Source organism: Alosa sapidissima, chromosome 19 (genome assembly GCF_018492685.1).
Source record: "Alosa sapidissima isolate fAloSap1 chromosome 19, fAloSap1.pri, whole genome shotgun sequence".
In the NCBI taxonomy this organism is placed as follows: domain Eukaryota; kingdom Metazoa; phylum Chordata; class Actinopteri; order Clupeiformes; family Clupeidae; genus Alosa; species Alosa sapidissima.
In genome coordinates this window covers 6,633,343-6,653,538 of record NC_055975.1, presented here as the reverse complement: position 1 = coordinate 6,653,538, position 20,196 = coordinate 6,633,343, and the positions used below count along the sequence as shown (strand labels likewise).

General features: G+C 45.2%; 2 protein-coding genes across 9 annotated transcripts; one reads left to right on the top strand and one right to left on the bottom strand.

Annotated features, from left to right (window-relative positions):
* Window positions 1-355: 355 nt before the first annotated feature.
* On the top strand, window positions 356-4,668 carry LOC121692889 (kazal-type serine protease inhibitor domain-containing protein 1-like). Of its 7 annotated transcripts, none has more exons than XM_042071895.1 (8): window positions 356-404; window positions 1,524-1,616; window positions 1,733-1,814; window positions 1,926-2,420; window positions 2,996-3,156; window positions 3,342-3,393; window positions 3,935-4,030; window positions 4,238-4,668. In XM_042071895.1, exons 4-8 carry the CDS (start codon window positions 1,931-1,933, stop codon window positions 4,249-4,251), a joined length of 813 nt encoding a protein of 270 aa, XP_041927829.1. In that variant the 5' UTR covers window positions 356-404; window positions 1,524-1,616; window positions 1,733-1,814; window positions 1,926-1,930; the 3' UTR covers window positions 4,252-4,668. The 7 variants fall into 7 exon arrangements, with proteins under 7 accessions (XP_041927829.1, XP_041927828.1, XP_041927827.1 ...); XM_042071894.1 differs by having other exon boundaries at window positions 362-404; window positions 1,486-1,616; XM_042071893.1 differs by lacking the exon at window positions 356-404 and having other exon boundaries at window positions 1,023-1,616.
* A 345-nt stretch (window positions 4,669-5,013) lies between these two features.
* si:ch211-195o20.7 (cytospin-A) lies at window positions 5,014-19,889 on the bottom strand. Of its 2 annotated transcripts, none has more exons than XM_042071885.1 (12): window positions 19,416-19,889; window positions 18,601-18,701; window positions 16,999-17,535; window positions 16,091-16,164; window positions 9,231-9,649; window positions 8,506-8,596; window positions 8,317-8,383; window positions 8,117-8,192; window positions 7,161-7,272; window positions 6,631-6,747; window positions 6,371-6,430; window positions 5,014-5,894 (listed from the first exon to the last, which is right to left on the bottom strand). In XM_042071885.1, the coding sequence occupies exons 2-12, from the start codon at window positions 18,638-18,640 to the stop codon at window positions 5,805-5,807; spliced, it is 1,683 nt and encodes a 560-aa protein (XP_041927819.1). In that variant the 5' UTR covers window positions 18,641-18,701; window positions 19,416-19,889; the 3' UTR covers window positions 5,014-5,804. The 2 variants fall into 2 exon arrangements, with proteins under 2 accessions (XP_041927819.1, XP_041927820.1); XM_042071886.1 differs by having other exon boundaries at window positions 7,161-7,266; window positions 19,416-19,888.
* Between the last annotated feature and the right edge of the window lie 307 nt (window positions 19,890-20,196).

Sequence of the window (20,196 nt, the reverse complement as noted above, 5' to 3'; positions counted from 1 at the left end):
CAAATTGGACTATTGAAAAAAAAAAAATAACTTCAAGATGGTCAATCACATTATTGCATTCAAACACTCAAATGTGGTAAAAGTAACAAATACTTCATGCTCATATTTAAAATATAGTGGAGTCAAAAGTACAGTAGGCTATTTGTCTTTCAAAAGTAGTGGAGTAAAAGTCACAGTTTCCAAAAATATTAATACTCAAGTAAAGTACAGATACTCAAAAATCATACTTCCAGTTTCTTCCAGTAGCAGCAACTGGAATCCATGCATTTCCACTGAATTATTTTTGGAATCTGATCCCTTATCATACCTGTTCATTCTTACTCGTTGCTCGACTCATCGTGACTAAATTCAAGATGGCTGCAAACGCTAAACTTCGTGAAGATACTGTCTGTATAAATCGTCTTGTAAGTAAACTACCAGTGCTTTTTCAAAGTTCTCAATGTCTCGTTTTAAATGTCAGGGCCCCTCGGAAGTCTACCAATGAAGTGTGGAGATACATTGAGCCTCGTAAATGGGTGTAAAACAGTGATTTATTTGCATGGCTAGCCCGATGCCGAAGCACCACTATTGAAAAAGCTGTTGGTAGCATCGGCTAACTAGCGCCAGATTTTGGAGTGCAGGGGACAAGCCGAGATGGGCTATGAGACATACGTTCACACTCGGTATCATGTTTCAATACACTTTAGGTCAATATCACACCGGAATTCTCCTTTAAGTACAGTAATCAAGTAAATGTACTTAGTTACTGTCCACCCCTGTTGCCCAGTTACATTGCTCAAGTTGCCCCATGTCATCACTATGGGCAACATTCTGATGACATGTCACCACATGGAGCGTGGTGACATGCCAGAACCATAATAATAACATTGCTGAAAAAGTTGCGCCATGTATCTGTGAAACATCCTTAAACTTTCAGGACATCAGAATTTGTGTTGGAAAAATAGATATAAGTTGAGTTGGAACCTTAGGCCTGTCATCAAGGCATAACATGTTTTTGCTTTATGTCCTTAGTGAAGATGAAGCATGTGTTGCGGTTTCCTCTGTTGTCTCATATTCTTACATTATAAATGCCTCATGAGCCCCGAGCCCCAACCCCCCAACCATCACTACATTAACACACACACACACACACACACACACATTAACACACACACACACACACACACACACACAAACACACACACACACACACAGACACAGACACAGACACACACACACACACACACCTTTCAGAGAGAGAGAAAACTCAAATGTCCTCCCTCAAGACACAAAGCTTAGCCAGCAAAGGAATTTCACAGAACTGCACCACATTGAAGCCTGCCTGTGTAGCCAGCATGGAGGAGCATGAACGATAATTGTTGACATTTCAGAAGAGCTGCATTGAATGTAGGCCTACATCATAGCCTACCATAGGTCACTGAAATAACTCAGCTGCATACGAACACTTTGAATGACAGCTCGGGCATCCTGTGCATTCCACGCTAGGATTTTGTGTTCTTTTACATGCTGTGCCAATTTTGAAGCCCTGGTGCCAGTCCTGCCTTGCCAACCAAACTGGCCCCAGAGAGTGAGGATGGCCTTTGGGACACAAGAAGGGGGAATGTTTCCTAAGGGAGGTAGTTGTAATACTTTATTGCTCCAGTAACAGCAGGTTTATCTATCCGATTTGAACTTAAGTTCAATAATAAACATCTGCACTTTCCTATTCTCTTCTTCACTGGAATAACTAAAGACAGAGGAATATCTCCCATCAAGGCCATCTGTGTTCAATTAGGAACAGAAGAGCAATCTCCAACAGTTGCAGAATTCTCTCGGTGAGTTCTTGGTGAGAATATAAAACAAGCCAGTCATTATTTGCTGCAAATATTTCTACATTGAAAAGTGTCACATGGCTCAGCTATTCAGCTTTGTGTCTCATATCTCAGGTGCCATGTCCTGGACTGTGGTCTGGTTGTGCCTATACCTGTACCTGTGCGTGTGTGTACGTCCGTCTCATGCCTCGCCCCCGCAGCACCGCGGCTGGCTGCGTCTCTGGGAGGAGGGCGAGGCCTGTGGCGAGTGCCAGGGGCACCTATGCCCCCCGGCGCCCCCCAACTGCCCGGCTGGCCTGGTGCGGGACAACTGCGACTGCTGTGAGCAGTGTGCCAACGCCGAGGGCCAGCTGTGTGACCCCGACGGAGCACAGGAGTTCTACGGTCACTGCGGGGAGGGGCTGCACTGCCGGAGGCCCCCGAGACGGAAGAGGCGCCTCAAGGGCGGGGATGGCGATGACAGCCCAGAGCCCAAGTGTGTGTGCCGGTCCACAAGCTCCGTGTGTGGGTCAGATGGGCGCACATACCCCAATCCCTGCCAGCTGAGGGAGGAGGCCAGCAGACTGGGGAAGGAGCTGAGAGTTATTGGGGCTGGACCCTGCCACTCGGGTAATAACCTGATCAGCTTAGGGTGGGATGGAGTAAACTGCAGTTGTGACCATGAAAATGTTGTTTTAAGCTGTGGTACATAATTGAGTTTTTGTGTATGGGTTTGTCAGCACACAAAAGAAGTAATGCTTTGTTGTTGTACAACAGTTGCCACAGCCTACTAGTCTGGTGCCTTGCTGTTGATGTATTACTGTATTAGATTAACATTTAGCATGCTATGGCCTGAGTAAACAGTAAGATAGTAGTCTTCTGGATTTACTAAGGAGTTCGGCCGAGCTGGAGTATGGTGAAAGATTCATACTAGTATGTAGATAATAGATGAACCTACATTGCTTTTGTAGAGAACAAAATACATGCAGCTTTGAACTTGAATCTTAAATCCAAACTACCTTATGCAGGAATTCTGCTGGTTTTGGGGCATGCGACTGAGCCAATTCGCTGTTAACATTGGTTTGCGGTATGAGACAGAGCTGCCATACCACAGTTATAACTGGAATGACACTTTGTAAACATACAGCATGTCTGAAAGAAAAAAAAACAGCCTGAGGTCTTGAAGAGGACATTTGTGCTCTCAGCCCCACAGATTTCCAGAGCCCCTCAAGACCTGACAAATTACACAGGAAATGACATCGCATTTGGATGTGAGGTGTCTGCCTTCCCTATTCCCAGCGTGAGCTGGAAGAAGAACGGTAGCGACAACATCCTACCTGGTGATGACCCTCACATTTCAGTCCAGGTGTGGTACTTTTACCCTTTCTCCACACAATACTTACTTCCACTTTAGATCACTGAGGGCATTTATATTTGGGAGATATTGTGGTGTGTATAGTCCTTTCATTAAATTCTCAGCAGTAAGTGGTCTTAACCTCAGTGTACGTAAACAGCCCCTCCTCTCACACCCAGAATGCATCTCTTTCCTAGGCACGGGGTGGGCCGCAACGCTTCACTATATCAACATGGCTGCAGATCCAAGGTGAACAGAAATAAAGGCTGACAGGATTCTCAAACATTTGTGCATTGATTTTGTCTTGCCAGATATATTTCGACCCTCTTGTACATGTATATAATACTGTTTAGTCTATTGCATTATACTGTATACTATAATTCAAATGTCTAATCTAAACAGGCTGTGACAATGTAGATCATGAAAGCTTTCTACAATCTCTTTTTTAAATGAGTCCTAAACAAAGGATCTACAGAGAGGCATACACTAGTGAACTTCAGTCACTCACTTTACTCACAGAGATGGAAAAAGATGGCAGAAAATCAATAGGAAGAATGAATGATAAGGCAAAGTCTAACACAGCTTAGGAGAAAGATTGCTATCCATTTTTCAGAGTAACAATGCTGGTCATATCGGTTCTTCTTTCTATATGTAGCCATGGGGAGAGAGGTACAAAATAGCAGTTGATTAGTGGTACAGGCAAATACAGACATCATTTCAATGTGATTAAATATCCAATAAAAATCATGAATACCGGTACCCAAACAGGTTATTTCTCACCTCTTCAAAGGTCTCCGTCTCTCTGATGCTGGCAGCTACTCTTGCATCTCTCAGAATGCACTGGGGAACGCTTCAGCCTTAGCTCGGCTTCAAGTGCTCAGAAAAGGTGAGTTGCTGACAGCAATGTCAGGTGTAGCATTCCTCTCTCCAGCCAACCCATTCTTTGAACATGCTTACCCTATAAGGGTTATGTGATTTGATGTCCCTTAATGCCTCCACAATATGGGTTACATTACTTCATTGCAATGTTCCAAAAATGTTGTTTGGACATTACATAATTATGTATTTCATCATTCCTGTTTGTTCTGGTCAGTTTCCCAGAGATAAGGAAGAGTGATGGTGAGTTTGATGACCATGGTGACCCCGAGAAGGACTACAGCAATGCAGATGATGAAGATAAGGACCTGCCTGTATATGATAGCGCATTAAAAGAATGCAAGGGAGAGGATGACTGTAGATTAGCATTAGGACATAAATATGCAATAGGTTCACAATATACTAACATGTTCCCCATGTTAAGCTAATCAACTTGGTATGCATGAACCTCCCAGATGAATCATTGCTTTTCATAATGTACTTTAGAGACTGTCAATTACTCCTGTCTTTTTTCTTGCAAATACAACACTCTGTTTGGAGAAATTCAAAAGAAGAAAAAACCCACATCTGATCAAATGAAAGGAGCAATGTCTGGTCAGCCTGTAAATGAAATGTCTGTAGATGCAGCGATTAAATGGCTCTGTTTGACCAATGTGTCAACTCTATTAGATATGACCTCGCTTTTAGAGTATATTTACACTCCATAAAAGGTTAGATCATAAAAAGAATGAATGAAAGAAAGAAAGGGTGGGTTCCACACTAAAAAATTCTTCGAAACATTTTGTTTGTAATGGATCGAACCTCCAGACCCCAGATTATGACTTTAGGATGAGTTACTTTAAACGAAACGGTCTTCCAGACTAAACACTGAGATTGCTTGCTGTTGTGAAAATGCCAGACATGATTATGTTGGGCCTCAAGAGGGCAGCACAAACAAACTTTCACTAAGTGATTTAAAACTAGTAACAAGAAGCATGTGGATATAGTCACAGCTCAAAATAGATCATTTTATTTATTTCTCAGAATCTTTGGCAAATTAACCTTTGTTAACGTATGAAATTACATTTCAATTCCCAACAGAGGACACTGTGAAGGAGCGAGCCTTTTCAGCTAGCAGGCTTCGGGGAAGGCCGAGTGAATGGAAAAAGAGGACAGGTCTCGTAGTCCTTCATGTATAATAAGGCAGTCATGCCACGTTTCAGGTGCACAGAGACACTGTGTAATGTGTGGTGACTTCAGAGACCAACCTCAAACGGGCCTGAAATAACGTGAGCCATCGTGTCTGCCATAGGACCTTGTTCTCAGACACAGAATCCATATAGGCACAACAAAGTGCTTCTAAAAGTGCATATTTACAGAGTGTTTAAATCACAGCAAAACTCATCATATTAATTGTCTTTTCTTTTTAAAAAACAAAAAATCTTAATATTTACGACAATACATCACATACCAACCACGAGTGTGTCAAAGCAGGCCAATAATCCTCTTAATGTTCAATGTCACATTTGTGACAAATCACTCAAGTAACCTTTGGGTAAAAACTCATATTGTAGCACTGTCCAAAGCTCATCCTTCTAAACATGTAGTTCCAATGTATAACCAACAGGGGGCGATCCAAACCAAAGTCATTCACTAGTCCTGCCCAGTCCCATCTCGTCATGTCATCCATGCCTCAGTAGTCGCCCTGATCAGTGATATGGAAATGTTCATGAGGAGGAAGCCTCCAAACACCTGGTGCTTCTCGGTGACATCTTGGCATAAGTTGGGGATGTCCAGTTGAGGAATCACATCTCAAAGTGTCGGTAAATGCTCTCCACGTATCCCAGAACCCTCTGCCAGTCCGGCCCCTCGGCTCTCAGCATCTCATCCACTGTCTGAAAACACACATGAGAGCAGGCTTACAATAAGGCCAGATATCAGAAACAAGCTACTTGTTGAAGATGAAACCACAACAACTTGCTCTCTTCTGTGCGCACAGGGAATCTGAGAAATAGACAGAAGATCTGAGTGTAGAAGGAGTGCTCCACACATCAATAACAAGTTAAGTGAACAGCTGAATCGGAGTCTGGTGGCTGAGTCAGAATTCCCATATATGGAAGTATTATGACAATATGGAAGATTATTTCAGGTTCTAATCAATGCCGTTGTCTGTATAAATCTATAACCATGCTGGGTGGAATGCCTTCTCCAGGTTAGACTACAGTCCCTGCTATTGTCCTTGCCCATATGCCACTGTCTCAGCAGTCCCCTGGGTCATTTCTAAATCTGTGTGCATACTCTGCTTTTCATATAAGTAATGAAATCATCCTGTGATTGGGTTCCATGTGTGCGGAGTGTTGAATACACTTACAAGCGAGGCGGTGATTCCAACACCCTCCCCAGTCTGGAATGCAAGGGTGAGGTTCTCCCTCTGCACACAACAACAACAATAACCATCACCACCATTGTTAATGACACAAGAACCTTAAGCACCGAACAAACCTGTCATTTGGGTTCACTTCCACCAGAACGTTCACCAGTTCACTGTATAAACTGTACATGGAAATGAGAGTGCCTACTCGTGTATAACTGATGAGGGTGCGAGGGCGTGGGAAAGGGGCGAATTCTCACCTTGTTGTCCGGGCTGAGGCTACTGTATGGAATGTGCGTTGGGAGGTAGGTGTGGTAGATGGCACAGAAGGCCAGGCCATCCGCCCAGCTGCTGCTGAAGTTGGTAATATCAATATTCTGACGAGGAGAAGTCACCAAGTCAGAAAGTTGTGTGATTGCATTCCTAATCTTTGCATCCCAAATCTTTATCACATTGGTGTTAGTATGTATACACACACACACACACACACACACAAACACACACAGGTGTGCTTGTGTGTGTGGTCATACTCTCACACAGAGAGTGAGAGAGAAGGAAAAGATGCCAAGGCACATAGAACAAGAGAGAGAGGGAAAACATAAGGTGCTTATTCATATACATTTTGTTGATGAATAAGCAATAAGTATATTTATTTATTTTGTGATATAAGAGGCCTAGAATATATTTATTGAATTCTTAACCAGTTATGTGATGAGGGCTTATATGCTCTGTGCTGTGTGGTGTGACTGACTGACTGTTGTTTATAATGGCTTGTCTGCCACTGCGATACCTTGTAGCCCTGGGTGCGACTCTGACACCAGCGCAGCAGTGAGTTCCTCTTAGAACCACCATGACGACGCAGCAGTCGGTTGAAGTCATCCTGAGGCCTGCTGACACTGACACACACACACACACACACACACACACACACACAAAACAGACACACACACACAAAACACACATGCAGTCAAGGCAAAAATCATGTGATGGACAAGTATTGAGCGTAAAGGCCCCTCTGAATGGGGCTATTGGGCAAGTGTTTGAAAAACAAACATCAAAGGTCCAGCCATGTTGACTTAATATACTGTAACAGAGTTGGGGTGTGGGAACCATGGGATCAGAATGTGCAGAGAGGTATTCCATTCACAACGGGGGGAAAAGTCCACACAAGTCCACCACTTGTCCAGCAGTCGCTAGTGTGCATCATTTAGTCCTCTTTAACCCAGTTGTGCCAGAAGCGAGTACATGGTAACAGGCTGGTGGTTCCTAATATGAAGCAAACCCTCAGACATTTGGCAGCACCATCAGTTACATGCTAGATCAAATCCCCAGTCCAACTCCATGAGTTGCCATTGCTCACAAAACTCAAACAGTCTGCCATAGTCGATCAATCAAGTCACCTACAAGGAAACACACTGTGTGGGTGCTGATGCCTTAAGTAATAGCTTCACATCCTCATTATTCCCCGAGCACTGTAGACTTGGCTATCGGGAACTCAATGTACTGTTCGGTGAATGACTAGAACTCAGTGTGCTGGAAAGTCTGGAAAGAGGAGCAGCATAGCAGCAGGCCACTGAACCTGTATGCAGATATGCTGCTAATCCTACCCATGGATTCCTGCCTGAAAGCACAAATGACTGAGCAGTTTGTCAGTTCTGATTTCACTGATACAAATCAGGAACTCGAAAGCATGGTGCAGAATTGGGATAGAGAGAGAGAGTGTTTGTGTGTGTGTGTGAAACTCACCTGCTTTTACTAGTAGTGACAGTGAAAGAATCTGTGAGGTCAGATATAAGCTGGCGATTTGACTCTTCTTGTTTACCTTTGAAGAGAAAACAAACACAAACACGCTGTTTACATAGCAAGCAAAATAGAGTACACACGTGATTTAGACATCAGCTGAGGAGGGAAAAGGAAAAGGCCAGCTGGAGTCGGTTAGAACAGACCTGAATGATTATTGTTCAAGTTCTCCTCCTTGTCTTGACCCCTTTTTCCTCTGATTTGAAGCGTGCCCTGCCACAAAAGACAAAATTAAATATACAGACATAATCAAATATACAGAAATTTGGCAAAATATTCTCAAGATCCCAGTTAACAAAAAAACTGAAATGAATTTATTGTTGTGTGATGCTCACTTTATTGGCGGGTCCTGTTGAGGTGGTTGTCTGGGAAGTACCATTTAGCACGACGGGGGAGTCTGAAGACACAGGAAGTCTCGAAAGGCTCCTGCAGAAAAAAAAATAAAAATAAAATAAAGATGGTCTGTGCCATGAAATCGATATGAGTGGAACGGTCAAGCCGAGCGCGACGGGACAGTCTGATGCTCCCGTCTGGGTCTCTCTCTTTCCAGGGAGGACAGGAGGAGTTTGAAAAATCCCTCTGAAATGTTACCCTCGATGCATGAGCACCACAGCTGATTAAACTACTGGGTTGCGGCCAGGCGCGCAGAGGCGCTGTATAAATTCAGTTTGTGCCCACTTGGCATCGCCCGTGAACAATTGTTCAAGTGGGTGCAAACTGTATGAGTGGTCAAGTGGGGAACCGGCCCGCTCTGAGCCCTAGACAAATAGGCTGCCTGGACTACTACAGTGAAGTTGTTTGAAACATTCTTCTGGACCTAAGAGAAAAGCCAAATGGCTTTCACAGTTGTTCACATATTGAGTTGTGTAATGATATAAAATACAATTGAATGGAATCTCCATAAATCACCCAGAATTCACATAGCAGGGGAAACCAAAGGCAGAGGTCATGAGTAACATCAAATGACTCAGTAAATGGCTGCGGCTAAAAGACTGTGGGACATACCAGGTCTAAAGCCTGCACCTGTGTATTGGCCAGGTGTGGTGCAGCAGGAGCTCACCTGGATCTCTCCGATGTCAGACTCCTGTGAGGCCCTTCCCTCTTCCTCTCCTCGGCTTTCAGTTTCCTCAGGTACCCTTCGGCCACGCCCTTCCCGCTGGCGCTCCTCTCCCGACCCCTGAGGGGCTGCGTGTGGCTCTGCTCCTGGGACGCCGCGGTGTGGCTGCTCTGGCCCTGGCTCTGATCCTGGGTCAGTGTGACCAGCCTCTGACGGCTCTCCTCCAGCTGGGCCTGGAGTGGCTCGAGGCGCTCCTCGGCCTCCTTCTGCGCCCTCTGCGCGTCGGCCAGCAGCCTCTGCCATTCCTGCTGGGTCCCTCGGAGCACGCTCAGCTCCTCTTCAGCCTCCGCTCGCAACCGGTCGGCCACAGCGACGGCCACCTGCAGGTCGGCCTGGAACTGCTGCCACTCCCCTCGCTCCTCCTGCAAGGAGAAGCCCCAACCACTCGTCACCACAGAGACGGACTTTACAACAGATCTCCGTCTAATACACAGGTTATGTAACTCCTCTCGCCTCATGTTTGCTCAAGAGAAGGCACTATAAATACCTCATCAGGCTATTTCAACTTTCCACCCTGCTCCCCTTCCCACATGCCTAGTGACCTAGAGAACCATAGACCTCTTCGGAACACTGACAAATTACTTGGAGCCAAGGACACAACAGAATAATACTGTTATTTTATTGTCCATAAAATTTGTCTCACCTTTGCAATATGAACCTTTGTACATACTGCACATAGTCTTGTTGTTGACTATACTGCAAAAAAATCCAAGGATACAGTCACTGACAAACACAAATACATACAAACAGTAGGTATGTTTAAGATTCAAACTATACCAGTGGCCTGTCTGGCAAATCACAGTTTGTGGCAGTGTGGCTGACAGCTTCAAAAGAAAATAAACAGTGACACTGCACTGAAATTCCTCCTGCCCATAAAAAGCAATCATTAAAAAATGTTTAGGAAAATAGTAGTTATGGTTTAAGCAGTAAGCCCTGTGAGGCTGTACGTTCCAGTGATTTTAAAACAGCTAAAGGGCGTTGTTAGGCACGACACGAAGTGGAGATGCTTGTTAAAATGGTTACTACATATACCTGGAAAGATTTCATAAAATAAATGCACAGCAACAAGAAATTTAATGATTTATTTATAGATAATCATTCTTCCGCCAAGAAATAATTCTATCAGAATAGTTGCCAAGCAACATCAAGACAGATTAATTGATTGTAGCACATTGATATAGAATGAAATGCGGTCAATGTGAAGGGACATGCTGGGTTTCACAATGGCACTGAATGCAATTCAGCCAAACATAATTAACGACTGTTTTAGAAGTATATTCAACTCATTTTTCTCAAAATGGTTGATCTCATGCTTGATCTCAGTACCATAAATGACTTAAATGTGTAATTAAATGAAATGCAACATTTCTCACCCACATTTCAAAATTGAGTTGGAAAGTCAAAGGTCAGAGAAACACTGAATCATCCCAATGCTAAGATAACACAACAGCACGTACTGATATGTTCCTTATCCACTCAATTGGAATTCAATAACTAGAACATAAACATGTCCATGCAAATCTATTGGTAAAGCACAACAAATATTTGCCAGACTACCAGCATTCTCCACCTTAGACTTCTCTATTCACTGTGCAATGTGTCCCCCTCCAACAGCTGCCAATAGTGATACATGCTTCACGGCTAAATGGAAACTGTGAGAAAACTCAAATACTGCAGGTCCCCCCTCCTTAAAAGACTGAGGTCATCCGTTAGACCCGGCAGGGCGGCTCAAGTATTGGCAGTCGCAAGGAGATACTGTGCGCGGCCTGTTAGGGCCAAGTGACTGGACCCAGTGCCAAAGGCTCGGGCGGCTTCATTCAGGCTCAGCCGCCCAGAACCCCACTGCCAGCAGCAGGAATGTGTGTTTACGGCTCTTGGGGGCCTGTGAGCGTGCCTGAGCAGCTCAGAGAACATTGCTGAAGATTTCAAATAAGAAGAAAAAAAAACAAAACTGTAAGCGTTATCACACAGGTTTGGACAGATAACACTTCCAGGGAACTGTGACCAAAACACTTTGTTTGCACTGCTTTGCAACTTGAGTGAGAGGATCTTGTGGAGATTAGCCATCCTCGCTTGCCAGCTGCGTGGAAGGCTTCCAGACTTGCTGAAACTAAATCGACTCAAACTAAAGACTCCTGACTAAATCGAATTACCGGGTAGCTGAACGGCAGGGTAACCACGGCAATAAGTGTCCTGGTTAAAAAAGCAAAGGAGTGAGGTGTTGGGGCAAATCAAGATGGCCTCTCTGAACCATGACCTGAGCTCGGTCGAGCACCACTTAAAACAAGACTTGCTCAGACACAGGGGACCGCCGCCCACACCAGACTGAAGTTAAAGCAGATGCTCGCTCATATGAAGTGGAAGAAGCCAAGAAGGGAAAAATGAAACCACGACTCATTTGAGTCAAAGAGAAAGCCATCCTGTGTGCTCCAGTCTTGCTCAGACATATTCAGCCCTGTCCCCCCCAACCCACCCCACCAGTTCCACACTGAAGAAAGGTCACACTGAAAGAGAAAGAGGAGGAGGAGGAGGAGGAGGAAGAGGAGGAGGACTCCCTCTCCGTTCTGCTCCATGAGCGCGGATCCCATGCATTTTTATTTGATCCCTTCAGCTAATGCCCTTCTCTTGTCTAACTCAACACTTGGCCTCAGGTAGAGACAGACAACAACAACGGTATCAGTATCTGTGCACCAAACACTTTCCCCTCATACATAAAGACAATGTTTGGCCCGATCCTTAACTCTTCTACAGTGCTGAGAGGTGTAACCGGAGGACAGCGGGGACACTTATCCACTTGCCATGCTGCCATGCTGTGAGTGTTGAGGCAAACACTAAGAGAGAGAGAGAAAGATAAAAGGAGTGTTGGACAGAGATCAAACTGCAGCACTGTGCTGTGTGTGTGTGTGTGTGTGTGTGTGTGTGTGTGTGTGTGTGTGTGTGTGTGTGTGTGTGTGTGTGTGTGTGTGTGCAGGAGACTCCCATGCTGGGGTTCTGGCGGGTTGGGTGTCGGGGGCTGTTGGAAGAGTCCTGTTCCGTCCCGGCACACAGCACAGAGGAGTGTGGGAGAGAGGAAGGGCGGGATTATTCGTCTCAGCGGCAGTTGGGGAGAGAAGAAGCGGAGTTCAGCCAGCAAGCTTCCCTCCGTGCCTGACCAGCACCCTCACACCACAGCTGGGCCCCATTAGCCCATCACCAGAGAGTCCACACACCCACACATCTCTCTTTCTCTCACACACACACACACACTGTCCCAGCAGCTCCCCCATTCACACCCCCCCCCGCAAAGATCAGACTCTCCAACTACCTCACTTTAGTAAAAGATACTGAGCTAACATTTATGTGAACAAAAGCTCCTAAGGCAAGACTTTAAAATGGATGTGTCTATTTCATCTTCAAATGTATACACGCGGGCATATACAAACACCTCTCTAGACAGTATAAACATACACTGTTAGCAAATCATTACAGAGGAACTCCCAATCTCAACAAGCACCACATCACGACTCTGACTGAGAGCTTCATCAGAAACTAAACATTTCCCAAAGCTTTCCTGAGCGTCTTCTTCTGGAGGGGATTAGAGAGGGAGTCCCTGCTTAGGCTAACTGGAACCATGCTGAGGGGTCGTGCCATTGTGCAAGGCCAGACAGCCAGAGAAAACAGGAAACGCCCCACCTCATCCTTCAGTGCGATAAGACCGATGATCCCAAATCTCACCGCCCTCACACATCATCCAGGAAACACACTGACCCCTCGAATTACTCTGCAGCACCCAAAAAGGACTCGTACATGACTGTGAACCCCGCACACACACACACACACACCCAGACACGCTCACACACATTTAGAGTGTGTATATACACATGCACATTAGGAACAATCAGGAAACCACCCCTCCCTATTTCCCCATCCAGTTTCTCTCCCTTTCTCTCTCTCTCACACTCACTTCCAGTCTCTCTCTCTCTCTCTCTCTCTTTCTCCCTCACTTCCAGTCTCTCTCTCTCACTTCCAGTCTCACTCTATCTCAGCTATGTCTGCCCAACACCAAGCACTAGTGCTATTATAAGTCTGATGCTGGATGCCTCCTCCCACCTCAGTCACAGCCAACACACATACACAAATGCACAGACACACACACGCTAACATACAAACACTCACACACACACACACACTTTTTTATGTAATATTTACCGGCTTTGCATGGTAATCTCTTGACCTCCATGAACCGAAAAACAGAGTAGTGGTGGTAATTGCCTCCTCCCACTCAGAAAACACATAGATTCACACACACATACACATGCACACACTCAACACACACACTAAAAGTTAAAGGAAAACCATACGCACACCGAAACACACTATTTAAATGTACTCTGCAATGCAAATGTGACACTGAATGCCTCATTCTCTATGGAAACGTATTCCAGCCACAACCCCCAAAGAGCCGTGGGGCTGGAGTGGAGTCCATTCCTAGAAATCACCACTGTCCATCTGGAACTGATCCCAAAATTCCGAGACCTGAGAGCACGATCCCATCCACAGGATGGAATAGCCCACCCACAGCCCAGCCAGACTGGGACAATGCCTCCCGATGCCTGTGTTTGTATGTGTCTTTGAGAGAGGATGTGCTTTTTTTTGTCTCGATTTGTGAGCTTCTTTGTCTGCGTATGTTTTTGTTAGTGTGCATGTGTATGCTGGGGAGACAAAGCTCTTAAATTGTGTTTTGTCCATCTGTGTGTGTTTATGGGTGTTATGGATGCACACGTGTGTGTGTGTGTGTGTGTGTGTGTGTGTGAGTGAGTGAGTGTGAGAGAGAGACAGAAAGAGAGAGAGAGGGCTGCACTTGTGAGATCATTGTTTGAGTTTCTTCTCTCAGGGAGGAAAAGGCGAGCGCTCAGATGAACAGGGAGGCACAAGAAAGGGAGGACTTTTGCAGCACAACACCCACGCTCCAGTGAAGACAGCCACACACGCGTGCACACACATACACACACACACTCTATCCAAAGGGACACTCAGGCATAACATGCCGACTTCTCCCCTCACACTAGCAAACACAAAAGTCCTGTTATGTTTCACTGCTGAAAAGAGCTCTCTTTCTTTCACAAACAGCCCCCTTGTTGCTAGACTTTCCCTAAACCTGCAGCAAGGCACTGGAGACTAACAAAAAACTGATTTAAAGACTATAGAAAAACACAAAAGCCTGCTTTCACTTGCAGCCCTCAAACGTGCCTGTTTCTGGAAGCAGAGTGAGTAAGTGAAAACATTCTCCCAATGTACTGGCAATCTAATTGAAACTCACATTGAAACTGTCCCTTCCCAGAAGCCTGTTCCCTCCATCTCTCCTTTTTTGTCTGTCTCTCTATGCAGTGTTCTTTTCTGTCCTTTTTCTGAATCACTTCAAATGCTTCCTGCCTTTGCTTTGGGTGAATAAGGTAAAGTGCAATCACATTGTATGTGTATTGCAATTCATATCAATATGTTCTCTCTGACACTTTCTCCCCCCGTTTTCTCTCTCCTCCATCTTTATCTCCCTGTCTCTCTCTCCTCTGCCTACATCTCTATCACTGTCTATCTCTCTCTCTCTCTCTCTCTCTCTCTCTCTCTCTCTCTCTCTGTGCACACCAGAGGGGACTGGGAGGAGAGTGCTGGGGTGGAATGTGTTCCAGCGATGCCTAATCTACTACAGACAGAGGCCCCTGAGCAGAATACTCAGAAGGGTGGGGCCCCCATTATGAACGGGAAATTACACCCAAAAAAAGAACGAGGAGAAGAAGGAGAAGAAGAAGAGAAAGAGGAAGATGATGATGAGGATAGGGTAGAGAATAGTCACAGAGCATAAATCTTCCCCTCATAAAATGGCAGGAATTCGCCTGGACCTCAGAGGAATGAGAGCGGTGCTGAGCGACGCTGAAAGAATGCTAAGTGCGCTGGGGTGCGTTCTCCAGCTTCCCCCTCATGCTCTTCTAAACAGAGGAGCTTTTCATTGTGTTGCTGATGGGCAGCCAGACGGCCATCGCAGGCCACATCAAGACCATCTCAGCCCACTTCCTCTGCTGCAAGCCTCACACAGGAAGTAGGCCATTAGAAAAGTCCCATCTCCCAGAAGCCTTGGCTAGCGGAGATGACAAACTGCAAAGTGGACGTTATCTCCCACTGATGCCCAGCCTTGACCTGTGTGGTGGGTGTGTATAAGTGAGCATGTTTGTGTGTGTGCGCGCGCGTGTGGGGTTAGCGTCATTTCTTGTTTACTTTCCTTAAATATTTACAACAGAAAAGACTCCAGGGATCAGATCCTTCCGGTCCTAAATTGCTAAAAATACCCAGAACTTGTTGAGCCAATGACAGAGTTGGAACAAAATACAGGTTTCTATCATGAACAAAGGAAGAGGACACTTAGAGGACAGATGACTAATTAACTAACCAGCCAACAATCTGGTTCTAATTCAAAATGTAGTTGAACAAAAACAGTTAATACACAAAAAACAAAAGAGTGCCTTAATGGGCAGCCGTGGCCTACTGGTTAGCGCTTCGGACTTGTAACCGGAGGGTTGCCGGTTCGAACCCCGACCAGTAGGCACGGCTGAAGTGCCCTTGAGCAAGGCATCTAACCCCTCACTGCTCCCCGAGCGCCGCTGTTGTTGCAAGCAGCTCACTGCGCCAGGATTAGTGTGTGCTTCACCTCACTGTGTGTTCACTAATTCACGGATTGGGATAAACGCAGAGACCAAATTTCCCTCACGGGATCAATATATATACTGTATATACTAATGAGGTGCAGGGTCTTTGCTGTGGATGAAGCTCACCTGAATACTCTCCTTCAGGCTTCGGAGCTCCTTCACTAGTTCCTTCCGTTCTGTTAGAAAGCAACGCAGCAGATCTACAGCAAGACGGAAAAATACAAAGAAAAACACAAAGGGAAAAAAAATGAGAATGAGAAGTTAAGAATGTCATCAATAAAGTATTTAATCTAATACAACATCTTACAGCAAAACACATTTTTATTTATGGTCCATCCACTGGTCATACAGGACTGTTATGTCAATGTCGAATACGACTTGTTTGAAAGAGGAATGCTGATGACATCATGCAGCACAGCCTGACTTGACCATGACTTTTAAGGCAATGTGAACAACATGGCAACACTCCACTCAGTCGTTGACACCGAACTTGTGCAATACTTGCCTAATTTTGATGTGGTTCGTGAGCAGACAATGAGTGGAGGGCCTGTGATTCATAGCACTTCCGTCTGTGCAGCGACACAGAGATCAGGGCCCACATGTCGAGGTTAAAGAGGGAATTGTACTGGGAGCCAAATCACACAATCATGACCAACTGTGCACTCACAACATAGCTCAGGGCTTATGCATCAGTGTTGAGAATGAGAGATTTGCGCAGCTGTCTGTTCTGGATATGGATCATGTAACTAGTGAGGACAGCGAGTCTAGGACCCATGCTAGTCCTTTCCCTGAATTACTGCTAATGGTCCACAACTTTCCTCTGTTCCTCTACCAATTTATTTCCTCAATCATTTTCCACTCCTGAGTCTGAGGAAAGTCTTGGGGTTTTAACTTGAGGGTGCTTTGAGTGATCTCACTCTAAGTAGAACATGCATGTCAATCAGTCCTGATAGTATATGATCTTTCTTGAATTTCCCCTGGGGATCAATAAAGTATCTATCTATCTATCTATCTATCTATCTGATCTCTCTTACCAGCCAAGTTGAGGGTGGGGTCAATTGATGATTCGAGTCCCAATGCTTTCCGGCACTGTTCTAGAAGGTTCTCTTCCACACATGGGCTTTCTGTCCCACTGGTTGTCTCAGACAGAGACGGCCCAAGCCCACTGTCCTTCTCCTGGAAAGTCTGCTCGGTGGGCTTTTCCGGTGAACTGTGAGTCCTTGCTGACGACAGAGGAACAGCACTGCTGCTGCTACTGATCTTGGGCCTGCCCTTTACAAAAGTCTCCCTCTTGACTGGCGGGATGCTTCCTGCTTTAACCGGTGACGGACAGGACCCTAAGCTAATTACAGCCCAGTCCTGGCTGGTGTTGGGGGAGCCTGTACTAGTGTCCAGGTTTCTAGAGGAAGAGCTGATGACTGGGATGTTCTTCGTCTCCTTGTGTGTCCGGACTTTGCCCTCTGGGGTGGACCCTTGCAGTGGGGAGGCCAGGTGAAGCTGGTCTGACGTACAGGTGGGCAAAGGAGAGAGCGGAGAGGACGGAGGTGTCTGGAATATGTCCAGAGGGGGGCCTAGAGGAGGCGGAGGCAAGCAAAGCAAAATGAAGCAATGCGAGTGAGGATAACAAGAACAAATCACATCTGAGTCCACGAGCCAAAACACACCAGACGGTCATGGCTGGGAATAATTGGGCCCTGGATGCTCTCGGGACAGACATTCCTCTCGGGCTGCAAAACATCAGTGACCTTACACACTTGGTCCCTGTCCTTGTGTGAAAACAGCAGTCTTTGCTCACAAAACAGATTCAATGCTGCATAGCCAAGATAACCAAGTGCAAGTGACGAGCACTGATAAAAAAACGCCACCAGCTACTCTTTGCAACTGTGCTCAAAAATAATCCTAAAACACGGAAAAAGTGTACGTGCCAAGGTCTGGGTACAGATTGGCTGTTTGCAATTAATCCGACAGTATTGCTTGTGGCAAGTCGGAGAATTTCGCTGAGTCACCACCAAAAGGGCAACAGGGCTTGACCAATCAACAGTGGCGTGAGGAGAATGTGAATGGGGCAGTGCCCGCGGGGAGAGCTGACTCATGCCCTCAACCTTCCTTCTCTCTCCTCCTTCCGAGCCCCCCCCCGTCTTCATCTGCCCAACACCATCAGGCATGTCGGCCCACTGCAGGGGGGCATGTGGCCTCTGTACTCCGATGGGAAACTTAATAAAGGCATGAGACTAAATAGAGGAGGGAGGGAGAGAGGAAGGGAAGGAGGGAGGGAGGAATGGAATGGAATGAAAGAGAGATAGAGAAAGAAAGAGAGAGAGAGAGCAAGAGAGAGAAGAAGGTAGGACTGAGAAAAAACAACAAAGAGAGAATGAACGAAAAGGCTTGGAGAGGGAGAGCTAACATAATAGATTTGTGGTGGGTGATTCCACGCTCGGAATGAAATTGGCTACAGCACACATGCCAACCAAATTTCTCAGCCTCCTTGCAGAATGCACTGGCTGACAGGGACGCATTCCGATGTGAGGTTATCCCAGGGGAGATTTATACACAGATGAGCCCAAATGCATGTAGCCTACGAGATTGATAAAAAGAAAACTAAATCAGATTGTAAAACACATTGCTTAGGTATTTACCTGGAGATCCATGGCCATCTTTGGTGGATGAGTTTCCCATGGTGACAAAGGATGGTGAGCAACACAGAGTCTGCTTTCACCTCTGGCTCCAGGAAGATGTCCTGTCAAATAATGATAGTTACACCTGTTTTGGTTGTGACAGATACTGATCAAATGACGGAAGTACAGGATATCAACTTTATGACCAACTATGACAAAAATGCGTCTAAAGAGACATACGACACACAATATAATTCAGTATTTGGTCACTTACTGTGTACTTACAATTTGTGAAACATAGTGGAAGAGAGCAATAAAGAAGACATTAATTGAACGTGCAGCCAATTGAATGAGCCAGTTGACAAAGATTGGCTAGTGATTGATAGCAGGATGTATCTCCTCGGTAATGTTCGGTCGCCCAAAGCATCCGTCCAACAAATTATAATTCCCCAAATCTTAAAGATTTATTTTCTCAAGTCAAAGCAGTTGCGATTACGGTAAGAATGTGGCAGAGGTAAGTTAAATAGTCCCCTTTACCATTTGATATTTGAACTGCCTATCTTGGTTAACACAAAAAGTTCGAGTAAAGTCTTCGCAACTTCCACCGACAATCCAGTGTTACATGGACTACTGGTGCGCCTTTGCGCAGAAGTAATCTTAAATAAGCAACCACTTTTTCATTGATTTAACAATGTAATAAAAGATCAGAACCTATTTGGTCAACACTCAACAAGCATCATGTAAATCCAGTCGTTAGAGCTATACGTGTCAATCAAAAACATTTTACATTCGGTAAATTAACTGGCATTAAAGATTTGTCATGATCGAATACACACCTTTTCACGAACACACCTATGATCCCTCGCGAACTTGAATAAACCGTAATGTTCCACTTCTATCCTCGAAACTCCCCCTGCCCCTCACTCCTTTCGATGCGCGTATCAAGGCACAGACTGTGTAATTCCTTACTGGCAGCGGTGAAGTTGAATTAAATGGTTTACGCGCTACCCGGCAACATTATATCAGCACTAGGGTGGTAACATGCGCACATATTCTAAACGTTGCGGTAACGATTTTAAGAAAAACATTGTTTCGTACGTATGCCCTTATATGATCAGAAAGATCGATCCCAGAGCTGACTGCATCTTTAAATATATCACTGCTAGCAACCTGAGTAAGAAGTAATTAGTCATAGAGATGGGTAATTCCTTGGTAATGCAATCACACCCATTCCCCATGCATCTGGACTGTTACGTGTGTTACTTGTTTGCTCTCTGATGTTTTCCAGTGTGACAGATAGATAGCCTAAATACCTTTCTCCCTGAAACCTGCGGGTCGTTTAACAAACTTTGTAGACTACTGTTGAATGCCAAATCGGAAAAGTAGCCTACACATTGGGGATTCGGATTCATTTTAATGACGAAAGGACGACATCTAGAGTTGGCCCTCGAGACTGAAAGCAATTTCAGGCCCCAAGCCTCAATATCTCCTGTAAACCGTAAGAATGTTTAAAATTAAAATAACTTAAAATTAAGTTACTTTTCCTAATCACATTCTAACGCCTTGTTTCTTTGTATAGTATTGTAGTACATACATTTCATCAGCAGAGGGTATGTT

What these genes read in the sequence shown, in the direction of transcription:
- LOC121692889 (XM_042071891.1), top strand. Translation starts at nt 1,889, where the DNA reads ATGGCTCAGCTATTCAGCTTTGTGTCTCATATCTCAGGTGCCATGTCC. An exon ending in GGCTGGACCCTGCCACTCGG is followed by an intron (nt 2,421 to 2,995) that starts GTAATAACCTGA and finishes TTGTGCTCTCAG; the next exon opens with CCCCACAGATTTCCAGAGCC. An exon ending in ACCCTCACATTTCAGTCCAG is followed by an intron (nt 3,157 to 3,341) that starts GTGTGGTACTTT and finishes TCTCTTTCCTAG; the next exon opens with GCACGGGGTGGGCCGCAACG.
- si:ch211-195o20.7 (XM_042071885.1), bottom strand. Translation starts at nt 18,640, where the DNA reads ATGGGAAACTCATCCACCAAAGATGGCCATGGATCTCCAG. An exon ending in GTCGCACCCAGGGCTACAAG is followed by an intron (nt 6,748 to 7,160) that starts GTATCGCAGTGG and finishes TCTCCTCGTCAG; the next exon opens with AATATTGATATTACCAACTT. An exon ending in TTGGAATCACCGCCTCGCTT is followed by an intron (nt 5,895 to 6,370) that starts GTAAGTGTATTC and finishes GTGTGTTTTCAG; the next exon opens with ACAGTGGATGAGATGCTGAG.